General features: G+C 41.0%; 1 protein-coding gene across 1 annotated transcript in view; it reads left to right on the top strand.

Annotated features, from left to right (window-relative positions):
- USF3 (upstream transcription factor family member 3) overlaps positions 1-19,030 on the top strand; it is a 57,934-nt gene extending 38,904 nt beyond the window's left edge. The window contains exons 6-7 of the mRNA XM_042954885.1: positions 4,308-4,404; positions 7,065-19,030. Coding sequence (XP_042810819.1) covers positions 4,308-4,404; positions 7,065-13,525 — 6,558 coding nt within the window. The 3' untranslated portion in view covers positions 13,526-19,030. The remainder of the gene's footprint in view (positions 1-4,307; positions 4,405-7,064) is intronic.
- Positions 19,031-19,280: the final 250 nt, after the last annotated feature.

The raw sequence follows: 19,280 nt of genomic DNA, 5'->3' as shown, positions 1-19,280 counted from the left end.
TTTCATGATAGTGAGATATCATAATTTGTGTTAGCCTTTTTTGGTTAATTGTTAGTTAAGTTAATATATAAACATAACAAATAGTACTAAAAAGCTTAAAACAACATTAGTCTCTGGCTTGCCTGCCTCCCACATCCAATACAGCAACTTAAAGGCATCCATTCTCTACTGTTTCTTTTGGCATTCACCTTTATGTTTTGAAATAATATGCGTATATTATTGTATCATACTTTTTCTATTTTAGATTTTATCTATTGACTTTCCCTTGTTAAGTCCTCCCAATATAATTCCACCACAACTTTTGATTAAATCAGTATTCAGTTCTTATGTTATTAAGACTGTAAATATTGTTTATGGTGAGCCAAAGATTAGTATTATTATGTTTTGTTTCATATGAAACTTTTTTGGGGGAGGGTTGGTAATTGCCTCATTGTTATCAGTTTATATATACCTATCTTTTTATTTATTTATTTATTTATTTACTTTAGATTTTTTAAATTTATGTTTTATTTTTTATTTTTATGTAAGCTGTACACCCAGTGTAGGAAGTCATGACCCCGAGATCGAGTCACATGCTCTACTAACCGAACCAGCCATGTGCCCCTCTATATACCTATCTTTATTTCTTTCCACACTTTCAACAGTCCCTTAGTAGAGTTTCTACATAGTCAAGTGTACCACATAATTTCTATTTTCTCCTTTTTCCTTTGAAACTTTCCTTCTGGAACCCTCTGCCCTTCTTCAATCTCAACTGGTTGGTCTTTTGCAACTCTTCTGTTTTCTTCCTTTCTTTCTTTCTTTCTTTCTTTCTTTCTTTCTTTTCTTTCTTTATTTTCCTTCTTTTCTTTTCTTTCTTTCTCTCTTTCTTTCTTTTCTCTTTTTCTTTCTTTCTTTTCTTTCTTCCTTTCTTCCTTTCTTTCTTTTCTTTCTTCCTTCCTTCCTTCCTTCCTTCCTTCCTTCCTCTCTTTCTTTCTTCCTTCCTTCCTTCCTTCCTTTCTTCCTTTTTTCTTCCTTCCTTTCTTTCTTTCTTTCTTTCTTCCTTTCTTTCTTTCTTCCTTTCTTTCTTTCTTCCTTTCTTCCTTTCTTTCTTTCTTTGTTTTAAGTAGGCTTCACTCCCAGTGCAGAGCCCAGGGCAGGGCTCTACCTCATGACCCTGAGATCAAGACCTGAGCTGAGATCAAGAGTTGGACGCTTAACCAGTTGAGCCACCCAGGCACCCCTCTAACTCTTCTGTTTTTAATTTCAGGTCTCATGATTTTAATTTCCAAGAGTCTTTTTCTTATTCTCTTTGTCCTTTTTCATGTCACATGTTTTGTTTCATGAATACAATACCATCATATCTCTGAGAATGTTATATAGGTTTTTTAAAATAATTTTTCTTCTGTTTTCCATATTGTCTTTCTTCTGATTTTCTTTTTTTCCCCTTTGTTTTGAGGTTTTGTTTTTCATTTTGGAGACTTTCCTTAAATGCTTGGTGATACTTAACCATTCTCATATTTGAGAATGAGGCATTAAAATTTAAAAGCTGATTGAATAGGTTGATTTTTGGTGCCCTAACTATTGAGTGATTGGTGGTAAGCTAGTGTTGTTGTTTTTGTGGAACTGAAAAATATCAGTATCTTTTTATTTTGGGGGTAGCTGTTAACTTTTACCTTCCAGAGAAGAATCCTTCAGCCCCTGATCTAGGAGTGGAAAGGAGTTTAAAACTGGTTGCCATATTCTGGGAGCTGGGTGGGGGAAGGTGTGCTGCTTTAGGAGGAGAATTTTACTTTACCCTCCTGTCTTCACTGAGGAGTCTCATCTTGTCCACTTCTGTGCCATGCATCTCCAAGGCTGAAACTCTCTGGTTCAAATTTCACAGAAAACAAACTTGTCTCTTGTGGTTGGGGCAAGAATGAGAAGTCATGAAGCTGCATAGGATATGTGTGTGTGCTGAGGGTGGAGGGTAGTTTTATTACTGCGTAAGAAGAGTCTTTCCACCAGTCCCCTCAATTTTGATCCCATACCTCACCCCACCTTTTGTGGTGGCTAGAGAGCTTCCCAGTCCTGGATCTCCCCAGGCTTTCAGATGGCCAGATCAATTCCTTCTGCAGGATGGTACTTTTGTCTTGCATAAACATGTTATCTATCTATCTATCTATCTATCTATCTATTTACTTAAAGTACTTTGTTTTCTTACATGATCACAAATTTAAGGGCAGGCTCTATGTCTGCAGATTTTTTTTTTTCCTCCACATCTCAACGTACAGTAGCTTCTCAGGAAATATTGATGTTTGCCCAGGAAAATCTTATTTTCCTGCTTTTGACGGTCATTCCTACAAGTTTCTCTGAAAGGAAACTATGATCATTTCACTTCCTTGGTGTCCTAGCATGTGCGGTGGAAGTCAGTATTTGGCTTCCAGAAGCCGAGTAGATTAAGATTTTCTTCACTATTGCTATGTGTCCTCCCTCAGCCCATCTGCAGTAGGGAGGCGGATGGGCATTATTATGTTCTGCCTTTGTATCAATTCTTCCTTTAAGAAAGAACAATATCGGGCGTGTAGGCGCTCAGTTGGTTGAGTGTCTGACTCTTGATTTAGATTTAGGTCATGATCCCAGCGTCATGGGATTGAGCCTTGTGTTGGGCTCTGCACTGAGCATGGAGCCTGCTTAAGATTCTCTCTCCCTCTTACTCTCTGTCCCTCTACTTCTGCCCCTCTCCCCTGCTCGTGCTCTCTTTAAAAAAAAAAAAAAAAATTTTAATTAAATAAACGAAATTTTACAAAAAGGCAATAACTATTTTTTTCTCTCTAGAGTAAAACGTTTCCTAGATTATATTGGGTCTCTGTTGGGACTCAGTCTAAGAAGCCCAGAATTGCAATTTTGTGAACCAAAGCCCTAAATCCCTGATTCCTACCTGAAAAGAACTATCTGATAAAGTACTGGGGATATTTAATAATAAGCATACTGGAATAGAAGTTAAACATTCACTGCAATATTTTTAATAGCTGAAGAATAAGAAACCAAAATGCCTCTTGGTTAAATAGTTATCACACTATACTGGAAAATAAAATAAATACAGCCTTTAGAAAGTATAACATAGATATCTAAACCCTATATGGAAGTATCTCCAAGATATATTTGTAAATAGAAAAGAAAAATGTAGCATACTGCTTATAGTATCCTTCTATCTGTTTTTTGTTTGTTTGTTTGTTTTTAAAGATAGATCCATGTATCAGCATAGAATATTTCTGGGAGGATACACAAATAACTATGACTGTTACCTCTGGAAAGAGGTATAGGGAGCTAAAGCCAAAAAGAATGTCACTTATGTTTTATTTTTAACAATTGTTCATAGGGTACAAACAATATTAAAGTCTAGAATCCTTACAGGGCCTTGAAGGCCCTCTCCAGCCTCTTCTCCTCCCACTCTTCCCCTATATACTTTAGTTCTGCTCACCTCACCAGGGCCCTCCAACGTGCCAACACAGCCCTGCCTAAGGGCCTTGTCCTTGCGGATCCTGCTACCTGGACCCTCTTCCTCCAGATATCCACAGGGTTTACTTCCTTCAGGTTTTTGCTTTGCCTCACAGAGAGGCCTTCTCCAGCCTTCCCATGCAAGATAGATTACAGTACAGTACCTTAGTTTGGGCTCCTATAAGAAAAATACCATAGACTGAGTGATTTAAACAACGGAAATTTATTTCTCATGGTTCTGGAGGCTGGGAAGTCCAAGATAGAGGTGCCAGCTGGTTTGGTTCCTCGTGTCTGCTCTTCCTGATTATGTCCTTGTGTGACAGGGAGTGCAGTCACCTCTCTCATGTCTTTTCTTCTAAGGGCACTGATGTCATTCATGAGGGATACACGCTCATGACCTAATTACCTCCCAGAGGCCCACCTCCAACTACCATCATATCAGGGATCAGGGTTTCAACATGAATTATAGGGGGACACAAACATTCAGTTCATAGGACAGAGTGACCTTTGCCATCTCTCTGGGCCCCTCTTTACTCTGTTTTATTTTTTCTTCCTAGCACTTAGCCCTACCCAACTGTATGTATGGAAAATACTCCTGAAGGTCAGGAATTTTCTCCGTTTTGTTTATTACATCCCCAGTGCCTAGAAACAGAGCCTGACGCATAGTGGCTGTTCAAATTTAAATACTTAGTAAATGAAAAATGAACAGCAGAAGCATTTGAATATGGCGCCCATTTTAAATTTTGAAAAGATACATATCACATATATGTGATAAAACCAAAGCTTTAAGTTTCTTCTGGCAAGTTCTTACTCTTCAGTGAAACTTTTAAGTGGTTAATTCTCTTTGGCAGAGCAAGAATATGATCCTGGACCAAGCCTTTAAATATATAACAGAACTGAAAAGGCAAAATGATGAACTCCTGCTTAATGGAGGAAACAATGAACAAGGTAAAGATTTGAAGATTCTTCATTTTTGTTGTTTTTTCAGTGTTCAGGTCTTCGTGTCACAGGGCAACTTATATGAGGATACAGAGGCTTTTTTTGACCAGAAACATTGTAAAGATTGTCCATGCATTCGGTGGGCCAGAGAATAGTGTTGCAAATAAATTCATCTTAGTTTACCTCTTTTCCCTCTTCTGTGAGCAACTCTAATCTTGCAGGCATACATAAGTTTGATTTTGGACTCTTCCGTGCACTTCATATTTGCTGAACTCATGAGACAAATAATGCTGGATCGCTTTTATTCCACTTGGATCTTCCAGCTAGGGGAATCCCGTGAGAGGATATAGGGGAGAGTCCTGCTCAGTGTAACTTAAAAACAAAACAAAGACCTGCCTGGGCCAAGATTTAACTGTGACTTAACTCAAAAGGTCAAAACATTCCGTTCATAATTGTTTATACTGCATGTAATGTGTGTATCAGACTGCCTGATCATTTAATGAAATTTGATTTTTATTATTATTTTTTAGATAATTACATTAAAAATTAAGTTTTTATTTTAATTCCAGTACAGTTAATACATAATGTTATTTAGTTTCAGGTATACTGAAATTTGATTTTTAATTAGAAGTGACATTTTTATGCTATATAAGTTCTGTTTTTCCATTTGCACTAGAGAGATTTCCTTGTAAGAGCTGAAAAGAAAAATGCCAGGCAAGTGAAAAGCTCAGAATGGTAGGCAGTTTGAATTGTCCTTTATTTATGGCTCTGACAAAAACGGAGAAAGAATTTCCTGGGACAACTCAGTAGGTCACCTTAAAAGGAGAGGAACAAAGGTAGAATTTGCTGAGGTGGGGGCAGTGTTGGGCTACGTTTATTGTATATCCAGAAGGTCAGCATTCTGAATTCTCTTTGCTTGCCTTAAGTTAGATGACAGCTTACCCCCTCCCCCACGTCAGCTGTCTTTTACAGTCCAGGCCCTGTTTTATGATGCTGTTAGGTAGTTAGATTCATCATACATGTTTGGTAAGCACTCTGAGGCATCCCATAGAAGAGATATTAAGACTGGAATGATGTGTAGACTTTTCTAAGGAGAGCTTCTTTGGTTTCACACCCCAGAGGCTGAGGCAGTTGAGTTACATTAGGGAAAAGGGAACGTTTTGGAAAAATATAAGTTGCGTAGGGCTCAGGAAAGGCTGAACAGGTAGGCCAGGGCTTGGGGCAGCACCTGAGGCAGCTTAAGTCTCACTACATTGTCATCTCTGTCACCATCCTTTCTTTGGCTCTTTTTTGTGCATCTGCTCTCTTCTCTTTTCTCCTCCCAGAAACTTCCCACATATCCTCTGTCCATAAGACAGGCTGGGTCGTAGTCTGAGCAGCGGCCTTGGGAATCAGGCCCACCTGGGTTGAGTTTCATCTTCACTTATGCACTCAGTACCTGTGGCTATTTACTTCACCTCTCCGATCTCAGTTTCCCCATCTTAAAATGAAGATAATCACAGCACGTGTCTGGTTGACTTTAGACAAATTTATGTAATTACTCTGAGTCTGTTTCTCACATCTTAAAATACTGATGAGAGTAGGTAGTTCCCGTCTCATGGTTGTTATGAAGATTAAAAGAAATAATGCAGGTAAAGTACTTTGAGTAAAGTTGGCATATAGTAATTACCATCATCATTGTTGTTATTATTATGAAATGAGACAATGAATGAAAAGTGCCAGGCATGTAGTAAGTGTGTAATAAGTGAGGACAATCATCATTATTATTTGGTCCATAAAAATTGTCCCTTAACTTCTGATGCCCATGGCACATTGGCATCATTCTTCTGTGTCTCTTATTTTAAATGTCTGAGAAAAAGAATCCATTAGTCTCAGCTCATCCTTGTCAGAACACAACTTTTTATTTCAGGCCACTTCACAGGGCATTGGCTTTGAAGATTGGCTGCCTTTGGTGGATGGGGAGGGGAGAGATCTACCACTGTGGCAAGACAGATGGGATGTCTGGAGTCACAGAGCATAAATACCAACAGCAAAGGTTGCCCCAGTAGTAGGATCCATGGGTGAAGTTCTCTCCCTTAGAAAAGAGTAGGGCTGTGACGGTAGCATATGTCCATTGGCCCTGTCAAGGGAGATTGAAGTTCCATTATTGATGCTTTCTTTGGTGCTCTACTACTTTACCTTCAACCTGTTCCACTGTCTCTGGCATTTCAAAGAGTAAAATAGAAGTGAGTTTAAAGCCATTTATAAAAGAGACTGACTATTACCACCACAAGTAATATTAGCTGTTATAGCATGTAAATGCTATTATATTGATATTCAGTGTTATTTTCCTAGCATGTGACCATGATATCAGTGTGCCTTCCCTTCTTTTACCTTGGTAGCTGCCCCATTGGGAATTTTTGAATTGGGAATTTTGAGATTTCTACATTATGAGTAATTTCTGACCTTACTTTTAAAGATATTTATTTTTAAAAGGATAGGATAGAGGCTTGTTACACCAATGTAAAAAGGAGAAAGAACTTGCATTAGAAAAGAACTGAAGATTCTCAGATGAGGTATTTCGAAATGCTAGAATTAGACTTTGGTAGTTAGCACACAGTTTTTTCTTAAGTTACTGTAAGTACTGACACTACCAGGTAATTGTTTCATTTTTATTTTTAATATTGTAGCTGAAGAAATTAAAAAGCTACGTAAACAATTGGAAGAAATTCAAAAAGAAAATGGCCGATATATTGAATTACTGAAAGCAAATGACATATGCCTATATGATGACCCTACAATCCACTGGAAAGGAAATCTTAAAAACTCAAAGGTCTCTGTTGTTATTCCCAGTGATCAGGTTCAAAAAAATATCATTGTTTATTCCAACGGGAGTCAGCCTTGTGGAAATAGCCAGGGAACAGCTGTTCAGGGGATAACCTTTAATGTTGGTCATAATTTACAAAAGCAGACCGCCAATGTGGTGCCAGTACAGAGGACTTGCAATCTTGTGACTCCTGTGTCTATTTCTGGAGTTTACCCTTCTGAAAACAAGCCATGGCATCAGACCACAGTTTCTGCATTGGCTGCCAACCAGCCTGTTCCTCTTTGTCTTCCTGCTACCATTCCTGCTCAAAATATTCTCGAGCTTTCCACCTCTGAAAGCGAATCAAGCGTGCTTGGTGCCACCAACGGCCCACTGATCGCAGTTCCCATTGGGCCTGAACCTCACCAACATCGTTCCGTGCACACGTGTCTAAGTGATCAAAGTTCTCCTGAAAATAAGAATGGGCAAGAGAGCCCCAAATTATTGAAGAAAACAGTCCCTTGTGCCACAGGCGTCCCCACCACTTCCTCAGCGACTGCCACTAAAGTGCACCACGGAAGCCAGTCCTGCCTGAGCATCCAGGATTTCAGAAATGATTTTCAAACCACCTTTGTTGTCTCAGTTACCACCACAGTCTGTTCCCAGCCTCCCAGATCTGCAGGTGATGCTTGTCCAGTGAGCATCAGCAAGGGTGCAGACTCGGCGAGTGTTACTGCAGCGGTGGCCCCTTCTGCCCCTGCAGGAGGGAAGACCACCACTCCTGTAAGCACTCTTTCTGCAAACCCTTTGGACAATAGTTGGACTCTTTCTTGTTCTTTGCCTTCTTCCAGTGTTAGTGCTTCGGATTTGAAAAACATTAATAGCCTTACCCGAATTTCCTCCGCTGGAAACACACAGACGACGTGGACTACTTTGCAACTGGCGGGAAACACTATTCAGCCCTTAAGCCAGACACCTTCTTCTGCAGTGACTCCGGTATTAAATGAGTCTGGTAGCAGCCCTCCCACGACCAGCCACAGTAGACACGTCGCTACGGGCGTCAACGTGAATAATTCCTTTCCCGCAGATGGGCAGGTGGTTGAGCAAGTAGTTGTCACCTTGCCTTCTTGTCCATCTTTACCTATGCAGCCACTAATTGCCCAACCACAAGTTAAATCTCAGCCTCCAAAAAGTATCCTTCCATTGAATTCAGCAATGCAGGTGATTCAGATGGCTCAGCCAGTTGGGTCGGCTGTGAATGCAGCTACAGCTAATCAAAATGTTATCATTCTTCAGCCCCCCAGCACCACCCCTTGCCCAACAGTGATGAGAGCAGAGGTTCCCAACCAAACAGTAGGTCAACAGATAGTGATCATACAGGCAGCTAATCAGAATCCTTTGCCGCTCCTCTCAGCTCCACCTCCTGGTTCTGTTCGACTCCCTGTCAGTGGAGCCAATGCTCTACTAGGGTCTAATAGTTCAGTGCAAAATGTTTCGACCCCCCAGACTTTTGGAGGAAAGCATCTTGTCCATATATTACCAAGACCTTCATCTCTATCAACATCTAGTTCAACACAAACTTTTTCTGTTACCATGTCAAACCAACAACAGCCTCAAACCATTTCTTTAAATGGACAGCTCTTTGCTTTGCAGCCTGTGATGTCCTCATCAGGAACTACAAATCAAACCCCTATGCAAATTATCCAACCCACCACCAGCGAAGATCCAAACACCAATGTTGCCCTGAATACATTTGGAGCTTTGGCCAGCCTCAATCAAAGCATATCACAGATGGCTGGGCAGAGCTGTGTACAGTTGTCTATTAGCCAGCCTGCCAATCCCCCAACTGCCGCAAGTAGTCAAACCATCCCAGTTCACAGTGTTTCATTAACAACAACGGTAGCATCTCCCATGACAACCGATAATTCTGCCACACTACCCAGTACTTATAGTCTGGTAACTACTCCCTCAGTGAACACTGTAGCTTGTTTACCTAATGTGAAGTCAAAAAGGTTTAAGAAGCCAGGTGCCAAGAAACACTTAGCAGCTCACAAGTCCGCATGTCCCCCGAATCCAGTCAGAGAGGTGGGCAAGTTAGCCTGCCCCGGCACTGAAGCCACAGCAGAGCCGTCATGTGGTGATGGACTGCTGGAAAGCCTCCCTGTCGTGTTACCGTCTGTCACCATGTCCCAGGCAAATTGTGTGAGTGTTTCTGGTTCACATTCTTTGGATGTTCTGAATCCTGAATCCGTGATACCCGAATCTGTCCCCAAATCTAAGTCAACAGAAGAGTCTAGCTCACCCTCCCAAGCATCTGTAACGAGTGAACATTTTGTAATGGCCCCAGCAAAATCCAAAGATTCTTCCCCCATTCTGCAGCAAGAGGCATCTCAGGATAAGCCACCAGCTAGTTTGGCATTGTCAGATGCTGCCAAATCCTGCACTTCAGCCAGCGTGTTGATTCCATCTCCAAATGATCCCCACCTTTTGGTTTCTCAGGTTTCTGGGCTCTCATCCACCACTAGCACTACAAGCACTGACTGTGCTTCTGAGGTAGAAATCATTGCTGAACCTTGCAGGGTGGAGCAAGACTCATCAGATACGATGCAAACGACAGGTCTGTTAAAGGGGCAGGGTTTGACTGCATTGCTGTCTGGTCTTGCTAAAGAAAAAGACCCTCAGAAATTGTCTCTTTCGGTGCCGGTGGACCATCCTGACTTTCCTTCTGAAAATTCTAAAATGGCGGATTCAAGTGTCGATTTACATCCCAAACAGGAGCTGTTACTGATGAACAGTGATGACAGAGGTCCGGGGCAACACCACTCCTGCGTCCCTGATCAGGAGGTTATTAATGGCTCTTTGCTTGTCAGCAGGCAGGCCGACTCTCCCATGTCCACCAGCTCTGGCAGTAGTCGTAGTTTCTCAGTTGCATCCATGCTTCCTGAAACAACGAGAGAGGATGTCACCAGCAATGCAACAACGAATACCTGTGACAGCTGTACCTTTGTAGAGCAAACTGATATAGTTGCTCTTGCTGCAAGAGCTATTTTTGACCAGGAGAACCTTGAGAAGGGAAGAGCTGGCACCCAGGCTGATATGAGGGAGGTTACTTCAAAGCCTTCTGAAGCCTCACCTTTAGAGGGAGACCAGCCTTTCAAAACACAGATGTCTAAAGAGAGTGGCCCAGGACAGGCAGAAGCAACACCAAATGAATTTAATTCTCAGGACTCAATCGAAGCAACTGTGGATAGATCCCTCGGAAAACCAAGTTGTTCTGTAGGAATCAAAACATCAAATGCCTCTTTACAGGTTTCGACTTCTCAGCCACCAAGCATCACCAGTTTAAGTGTCAATAATCTTATCCACCAGAGCACCATCAGCCATCCTCTGGTCAGCTGTGCTGGTCTATCCCAAACTGCAGAGCAAGCACCTGTTCCGGCAACGGTTAATCTGACCGTTGCATCTAGTTCCTACGGTGGTCAGCCTCCCGGGCCAGCTCTGATGACCGAATATTCCCAAGAACAGCTAAACACCATTACTGGCACCATACCAAATCCACAGGTTCAAGAGCCACTCTTAAAGCCAAGTCAGGAAAGCCGCAAAGACTCTGCCAAGCGTGCTGTCCAAGACGACCTTTTATTGTCTTCAGCTAAACGTCAAAAGCACTGTCAGCCAGCCCCGCTGAGGCTTGAAGCTATGTCGCTGATGAACCGCACTCCGGACAGCATTTCTGATCAGACTCAGATGATGGTCAGTCAGCTCCCTCCCAACTCTGCAAACTCTGTTGTGCCTATTAGCAACCCAGCACATGGAGATGGCCTCGCACGATTATTTCCACCGAGTAACAATTTTGGGGCCCCTGCATTGAGACAAACGGAAGTTCAATGCAGTTCTCAGAATTCAGTTACCGAGCAGCAGCAAACCCAGGCCAGTCAACATCTCCAGGCCCTGCAACAGCATGTTCCAGCCCAAGGGGTATCTCACCTGCACGGTAACCACCTCTACTTAAAGCAGCAGCAGCAGCAGCAGCAGCAGCAGCAAGCAGGACAGTTAAGAGAGAGGCATCACTTGTACCAACTGCAGCGTCACGCGCCTCATGCAGAGAGCTCTGTCCACTCTCAGCCACATAATGTCCACCAACAGAGAACTCTCCAGCAGGAAGTCCAGATGCAGAAAAAGAGGAATCTCGTTCAGGGCACTCAGGCCTCTCAGCTTTCCTTACAACCAAAGCACCATGGAACTGACCAGTCCCGCCCCAAGAGTGGTCAGCCACATCCCCACCATCAGCAGATGCAGCAACAGATGCAGCAACATTTTGGAAGTTCCCAGCCAGAGAAGAGTTGTGAAAACCCTTCGACCAGCCGGAGCCACCACAACCATCCCCAGAACCATCTCAGTCAAGATATGATACACCAGCAGCAGGATGTTGGAAGCAGGCAGCAAGGTTCAGGGGTTTCTTCTGAACATGTATCTGGGCATAATCCATTGCAGAGGCTTTTGACTTCAAGGGGCATAGAGCAACAAATGGTGTCCCAGCCCAGTATCGTGACTAGGCCTTCAGACATGCCCTGTACTCCACACAGGCCAGAGAGAAATAGAGTTTCAAGTTATTCTGCCGAGGCACTTATTGGAAAGACATCTTCTAACTCAGAGCAGAGAATGGGCATGTCACTTCAGGGTTCCAGAGTTTCAGATCAGCTTGAAATGAGAAGCTATCTTGATGTTCCCAGAAATAAGAGTTTGGCTGTTCACAATATGCAGGGTCGCGTGGACCATACTGTTGCCTCGGATATCCGCCTTACTGACTGTCAGACGTTTAAACCAAGTGGAGCCAGTCAGCAGCCCCAGAGTAATTTTGAAGTACAGTCTTCAAGAAATAGTGAAATAGGTAACCCGGTATCATCATTGAGGAGTATGCAGTCCCAGGCTTTTCGAATTAGTCAAAACCCTGGTCCACCACCAATCGACCGCCAAAAGAGATTATCTTATCCACCAGTTCAGAGTATTCCGACAGGAAATGCCATCCCACCAAGGGACAGTGAGAACACATGCCACCAGAGTTTCATGCAGAGTTTACTTGCCCCTCACCTTGGTGATCAGGTCCTTGGAAGCCAGAGGTCACTCTCAGAACATCAGAGGAACACACAGTGTGGTCCATCCTCTGCAATTGACTATAATTGTCCCCCAACCCATGAAAGTGTCCATATTAGAAGAGAGAGTGAGAGTCAAAACAGGGAGAGTTGTGACATGTCCCTAGGTGCGATTAACACCAGGAACAGCACCCTGAATATTCCTTTCTCAAGTTCTTCTTCTTCAGGAGATATTCAGGGTCGAAACACAAGTCCCAATGTGTCTGTACAGAAGTCCAATCCCATGAGGATAACTGATAGTCATGGGACCAAGGGCCACATGAACCCTCCGGTCACAACCAACATGCATGGGGTTGCAAGGCCAGCTTTGCCCCATCCGTCTGTGTCTCACGGAAATGCTGAACAAGGGCCTCCTGTACGTCCAACTAACTCTTCAGTTCCCCAGCGATCAAGGCATCCCTTGCAAGACAGCAGTGGTTCCAAAATTCGTCAACCTGAAAGGAATCGTTCCGGAAACCAAAGACATAGTAATGTCTTTGACCCAAGTCTTCCCCATCTTCCTCTGTCCACTAGTGGCAGTATGATTCTTGGACGCCAACAAGCCACTACAGAGAAGAGAGGAAGTATTGTTCGTTTCATGCCCGATAGCCCACAAGTACCTAATGATAACTCAGCGCCTGACCAGCATACACTATCACAAAATTTCGGTTTTCCTTTTATTCCCGAGGGTGGCATGAATCCACCAATAAATGCTAATACTTCTTTCATTCCACAGGTTACTCAGCCTAGTGCCACTCGAACGCCAGCTCTTATCCCTGTAGATCCCCAAAATACTCTGCCGTCCTTCTATCCCCCCTACTCCCCTGCTCATCCTACACTGTCTAATGATATTTCCATCCCCTATTTTTCTAATCAAATGTTCTCAAATCCTAGCACTGAGAAAGTAAACAGTGGAAGCTTAAATAACCGATTTGGATCAATTCTGTCTCCTCCTAGACCTGTTGGTTTTGCTCAACCAAGTTTTCCTCTGCTCCCTGACATGCCACCAATGCACATGACCAATTCTCACTTGTCTAACTTTAATATGACATCTTTGTTTCCAGAAATAGCTACAGCTCTTCCCGATGGCTCGGCAATGTCACCTTTGCTTACAATAGCAAACTCCTCTGCCTCTGACTCTTCCAAGCAGTCCTCAAACAGACCTGCCCACAACATAAGCCATATTTTAGGTCATGACTGCAGTTCAGCTGTTTAAATACTGATAGACTAAATGTAAATGTATCGGGTGAGATTACAAATGTTTGTGTGTGCATGCACACATAATGCACATGGTGAGGGAGGTGGTGTGTGTGTGTGTGTATGTCTTTGTGTTTGTGTAATCAGTTTCCAGTTATCTTCCGAATGTAGGGAAGCCACGTCAGAGATGATGCGAATACTGGGTTGCCAGCAACAAACTATCTTTCATTTTTAACTGCACGGTGTGCTTTTTAAGTTTTTCAAGCGGAGTCGCATTTTCAAGTTTGATTTGTAATCTTATATTCCCTAAATACTTACCAGCTGGAAGTTGGGGGAAAATCCCTTTGGCGTGTGTGGGGTAGTAGGAAAGAACCTAGATTTTAAATTTGATTGCTGATCATTTGTAAAATAGATAACTTGAGGTATTTGAGTTGCTCTCCAAAAATACAGACACTTCGATATAACGCAGTGGCTCATCACCAAGTGCTTGGCTGATGACAGCATCTAGAACAGTTTCTTGCCCCTGGCAGGTATTGAATTAATGTAGAATGAATGTCCATGGTTCAAATCAAGCAGTTAGCAAATAAATGAGTTGCTCGATCAGCCTTTACTCCCAAGGTTTGCTGTAGGTAGAGGCTTCTTTCTTAATGATAATAATGCCTAAGCTATCTGAATTTTAATGTCTCATTCTTCAAATTAGGGAGCCATGTTATCTTTCAGTGTGCCAAGATCCTGGAAAGCAAAGGTCTTCCTTACTTAGCCTTAAAAATAGCAATCTGAAAAGCAAAGTACATAGACTTTGTCCATTTTGTGCTTGCATTTTTGCATCAGGTCCTAAGGATAAAAGCAGTTGTATTGCAGAATTTTACATGTGTTTTGGCAAAGATTGTTGCTTCATCGGTGAACTTTGTTTTTAACATTTTCTTCATTCTATTTGAGCTTGAAATGCTTTCTTTTATATTTGTTAATCATTAGGGACTGCTCAGTAAATAGTGTGTTTGGAATTTACACAGTTATATGAGCCTTACTTTTTAAATATTTCTGAGCAGAGTCTTAAGCTCTGTCAGTGTTTTCATTTATTGATATTTATATTTAAAAGATGGCATTGTATGTTACATTATTACCCCATATAGTAGAATTGTAATGAGAAGACAAATTTGTTCATTATTTTTCCTGATGGTAGATGTGAAATGGTGCTTCAAAAAATTGTCTCTGTATATGTCTCTGTGTGTGAGTGTGTGGGGGGAGGGGGAGAAGGGGGACAGAACACAGACATAGATTTGAAAATATAAACTGGTCCTTTAAAAATTGGCCTGCCATCTGGAAATGGAAATTGAGACCTGAGACCTGCTGAAGTATTGGAAAACTGGATGTTAGGGTTTTTAAAAGCCCCACAGAAGTTAATTAATTATGTACACACACACACACACACACACACACACACACACACACACTCATATATTGAATTTTGAAAACTTAAAAAAAACCTCTGAAAACAACCATATATACTCATATTCTCAAACCTATTACTTTTTGTTGTTGTTATATTCTGCCAAATATAGGATCAAGTGGGAGAGATACATATACATGGTTCTGTCTGCTCTGTTAATAAAGTAAACCCAAGAGCCAGCATTTTATTTTTTCCTCCTTAAAAATGCCTTCTCAGGCTGGGTCAGAGCTGTTAACTCTGGTGAATACCTCTTGTGAAGACTCAGTGGAAGGGTCACGTGTGCCTCTTGAACTGTTCTTACCAAACTTTCCTCCCTCCTCCTGCTGCTGACTGAAGCAGCCTCCTGGGAGCAAGAAAAAAAAATGTAAACAAGAAAAGCTTCTGTATTTTCTCCTTCAAAATACTCACGGGGAAGAATAGGAGTTACTTAAATAAGACAACAGATAAACACAGTAGTTAAAACTTTTAATTGAGGGGAAACATGAGATTTATGGCTTGTTTTTTAATTGAGTTTTAGGTTGTAACATTCAAGTTTTTCTCTGTACTTGAAAGGTCCAGCCTGCCAATTTCAAGAAAGGTAGTGTTCAATATGTTTGGTTATTCATTCTCCCTTCCTCCGTCTCTCTGTCTCTCTGTCTCTGACACACACACACACACGCGCATGCATGCACGCACGCACGCACAGCGTGGTGGCTATTGAGTCCTGAAGAACTGGGCACTGTTAGATAGAACGAAGGTAACAGGCTAAGGAGAAGATCAATTTGAACATTGCAATAGAAAGGCCTCAAAGCCTGGCACTTTCAGGTATTTCTCTGTTGCATTGATTTTACTTTTCTGCTCAGCCCTGTTCAGAGATAGCATTTACATGTTTCAGAGCTTTCATTCCAAGAATGTACTTTGATCTCAAATGAGCCCCTACCCCTAAGTAAGGCTTATTTGACCCTCTGAAGAAAGATATGACTCTCTGCAAATAATTTGGCTCCTGCTTACATGTAGCTCTAATTATCTTACAGACATGTGCATATATATGTAAGAGATCATTGTATATATGGACTCAGTTCTGAAAGTGTTCAGAGAAGAGTAATCTTATTTGATTTAAAAGCATGAGTGTACAAGATTTATCAGCAGTATATTAAGTATTTGATAATTAGAGCTAAATGATTTGGGGGAGGAATTTTATTTAATATCTAGCAATCTCTGGATATAATTTTTGGCAAAGGTATGGCAGAAAACAAATAGTAAACTTTAATGTTATTCTTGGCTTGCTCATATATGACTATAGAATGTAAAACCATTTCCACAGATAATTTTGTAATTTATGAAAATACACAAACATACAAACCTATGAATCATAAATGAGAGTCATTAATTAAATTGTTTTTCTCTCTTTTAGTGTTACTGATCACATAGAATCAATTAGAGAAAGTAGTTGACTCTGACCATTTAACACAGTAACTTCTAATGAAGTGAAAAATTTCAGATACTTCATCCTGTATAAACTTTTAATATGTCAATCATGGATAAAAGAAATCAAGTTTGATGTCATTTCTCTTTTTGGGATATTTTATACCACTTCAGGAAATTTATTTTTGTTTATATCATAAGACCTTTTGGGGGGACCAGGGATGGCATCTTTTTTCTAAGTAAGGAGCCACATCCCCCAGTGATCATGCTTTATAAAATTTAACATATTAGAACTGTGGAAAGAGAAGAATGAGGAGGGAATATTCTTTTGCAGCAATTTCCATTTACGTATCAGGGTGAACTGCAATAAAGATCCATTTTTAAAAATCAGCCTTCTTAAAATACAAAATTATTTAAACATTTTAAAGATAATTAATTTGCCTTGCTCTTGCCTTCTAACATTATCCATATCATGGAAAGGCTGAAATTTATACTCCAAAAAAATGTGGAAACGTGTTTTAATGGAGGTAAGGTTGTAAAATTTTGAGAAAGGATAAAGACTCACTAATAAGCATCTTCTCAGCTTTGTCCTCCCTTTGATAGATAGGTACCGAGGCTCCTCTTTTCTTCCATCTGCTGCGAGTCAGCAGGTGGCAGGGAACCTGCTCATTTCCTTAGGATGATTACTTCTCTGCCTTGAAATGTTTATTGGGCCCACCCATCTACTGGATCATTGTGTGACAGTGAGTTGTGCTCCTAAATCAGTGAGTGAGTCCCAGTTCCTGGCTTTGGGAACCACTGTATCTCCTATTCTATCAAGAGGTAACAAGAATTTCTTGAAACAAAGTTAGTTCAGAATTAATTTAAGATACTGAATGCTCCATACAGTTAGTTCTCTTCCTTGTTTTGATGAGCTTGCTTTGGTTTTTGTTTTTGCTTTTCCTCATGGAGGAGTTTAGAAAGCTCAAAGGTGGTACCTAAATCAGATGGCTTTGGGTTGATACTTTAGGAACCTGGAGGTCGTACTTCTGTTGTCTGTATAAATTCTGCCTTTGCCTGGAGCTAATTGCCTATGGCTGTGTATATCCAGAGGGCAATAATAATAGCCAAATAAACTAGTGTGAAGTTAATCTGTGAGTGATGATTTTATGATACCTATATGCAAGTTAAAGGCCAGAAACTCATTCCTTCTTGAACTACCTTTTTTGGCCAAATGCTATGAACAGAAAAGAGTCCTTTTTTTTTTTTTTTTTTTGACTTAACCATATTTTGTCTGCATTCTACACCTTCCTGTGTGAGCTTGACAGTGTTTTTACTGGAGTCTGTGGGAGACACCAAGTTTGGATCGGGGCAGTCCAGCATGAGGCCCTTCTTGGACACAGAGCTTCTAGTTCTGCCCACATGCCTCTATCCTGGTACTGCACTTTACTTGAAACTGTGCCTCTGGTCCTAAGACCAGCCATTGGAACATATTACCCACTCCTGTGTTACATAGCAAAGGACCAGTCGGAATGGTACGTGCTGTGTAGTCAAACACCTAGAAGACAAGAACAGCTGATGTTTCTCACTGTTGCCTTATCATTCTCTGAGCCATCTTTGATGCCGATCTTGTAAAAAGTGTACTAGAAGCAAAACTCCTTTTAAACTCAGAGCTTGTAGGTGGTGGTCATTCAACATCCTTGTTTCTGTATTTGCACAAACCCTATCCACCGCAGGGGTCTGGCGCACGCATGTGTTCAGATGCTTCCTAAACACGAGCCCACTTGGGTTGAAAGTGGATATAATATTCAAATTGGTGTTATTTTGGATGATAATCTGCATAATCTGTCACTAGAGATCTCATGAGACATAGAAGATAACTCTTCATTTGTAATTTAACACTTTTAAAGAAGATGATCATAAGTTGTGGGGTTTTCTTTATTTTTTTGGCTCAGTTGTGTATACAGCTTGGCACCATATGATGTCCCAGGAACTTAGAGCTTGCTCCATCTAACTCCTTCTTCACTTCTCTGGATCTCTTTACCCCCATCCCTCAAGTCTTAAAACCATTTTCATCTGTGAGGTCATTGAGGCACTGGACTTGACTATATTGGTAACCTTTAAGGGAGTTAAACTGTTGATCTTCCAAGAAGAAAGGGACCAGACAGTGTTGCTTAAGATGCTGCAGTTGTGTTACTGTGAAGAAAAGATTTGCTTCCACTTTCAGCAGGCTATATATATATATATATATATATATATATATATATTCATTTTGGTAAAAATAGGTGGAAAATCGGAAGACATAATTACCTTCACAAATTATTTATAGATACACTGGGTGAGAGGCTTACTGTAGGGCAGTCGCCAGAAAAAGCTAACTGTAGTCTTTCAATAGTGTAATATTTGTATCTATTCCCATGCCAGCGATGTCTGCTGTGTACTGTGTCCTATTACTGTAAATCACCTGGTTTATAATACTAATGGGAACTAATTTGTTTTGTAATGGAATCCAGAGCAGATATGTATAATATGATCAGGATTGTCCTCCCTGTTGTAAATAAGAATAGGTCCTGTTTATTTTGACATCTTTTTACAAATGCATTGTATTAGGGTGTGAATATTCTGAACCATGCTCTTGTTTAAAGTTTTGAAATTTTTATTGGTAAATGTAACATTTTAATGGTTGTAATAATTATTTGTATAGATATGAATATAGTATTTTATTTAAGAAAATAAACTTTGCATTTTTGCATTGTGAATTCTGTCTTTTCTGATCATTGCCGCGTGCCACCTCAAACCTGGTATTAAAACAACTTGTCTTGTATACCAAAGTTTTCTGTTCAAGGAATCTTCCAGTATTACCACAATGTCTGAAAATGATACCGTGACCCACTTCCCCTGGGGACTGTGTTCCTGATCAAAGAGTCAGCCTCAAATAAAC

This window comes from Panthera leo, chromosome C2 (assembly GCF_018350215.1).
Source record: "Panthera leo isolate Ple1 chromosome C2, P.leo_Ple1_pat1.1, whole genome shotgun sequence".
Lineage (NCBI taxonomy): Eukaryota > Metazoa > Chordata > Mammalia > Carnivora > Felidae > Panthera > Panthera leo.
Note: the sequence above shows the minus strand (reverse complement) of the source record. Positions and strands in the feature narration are given on the sequence as shown.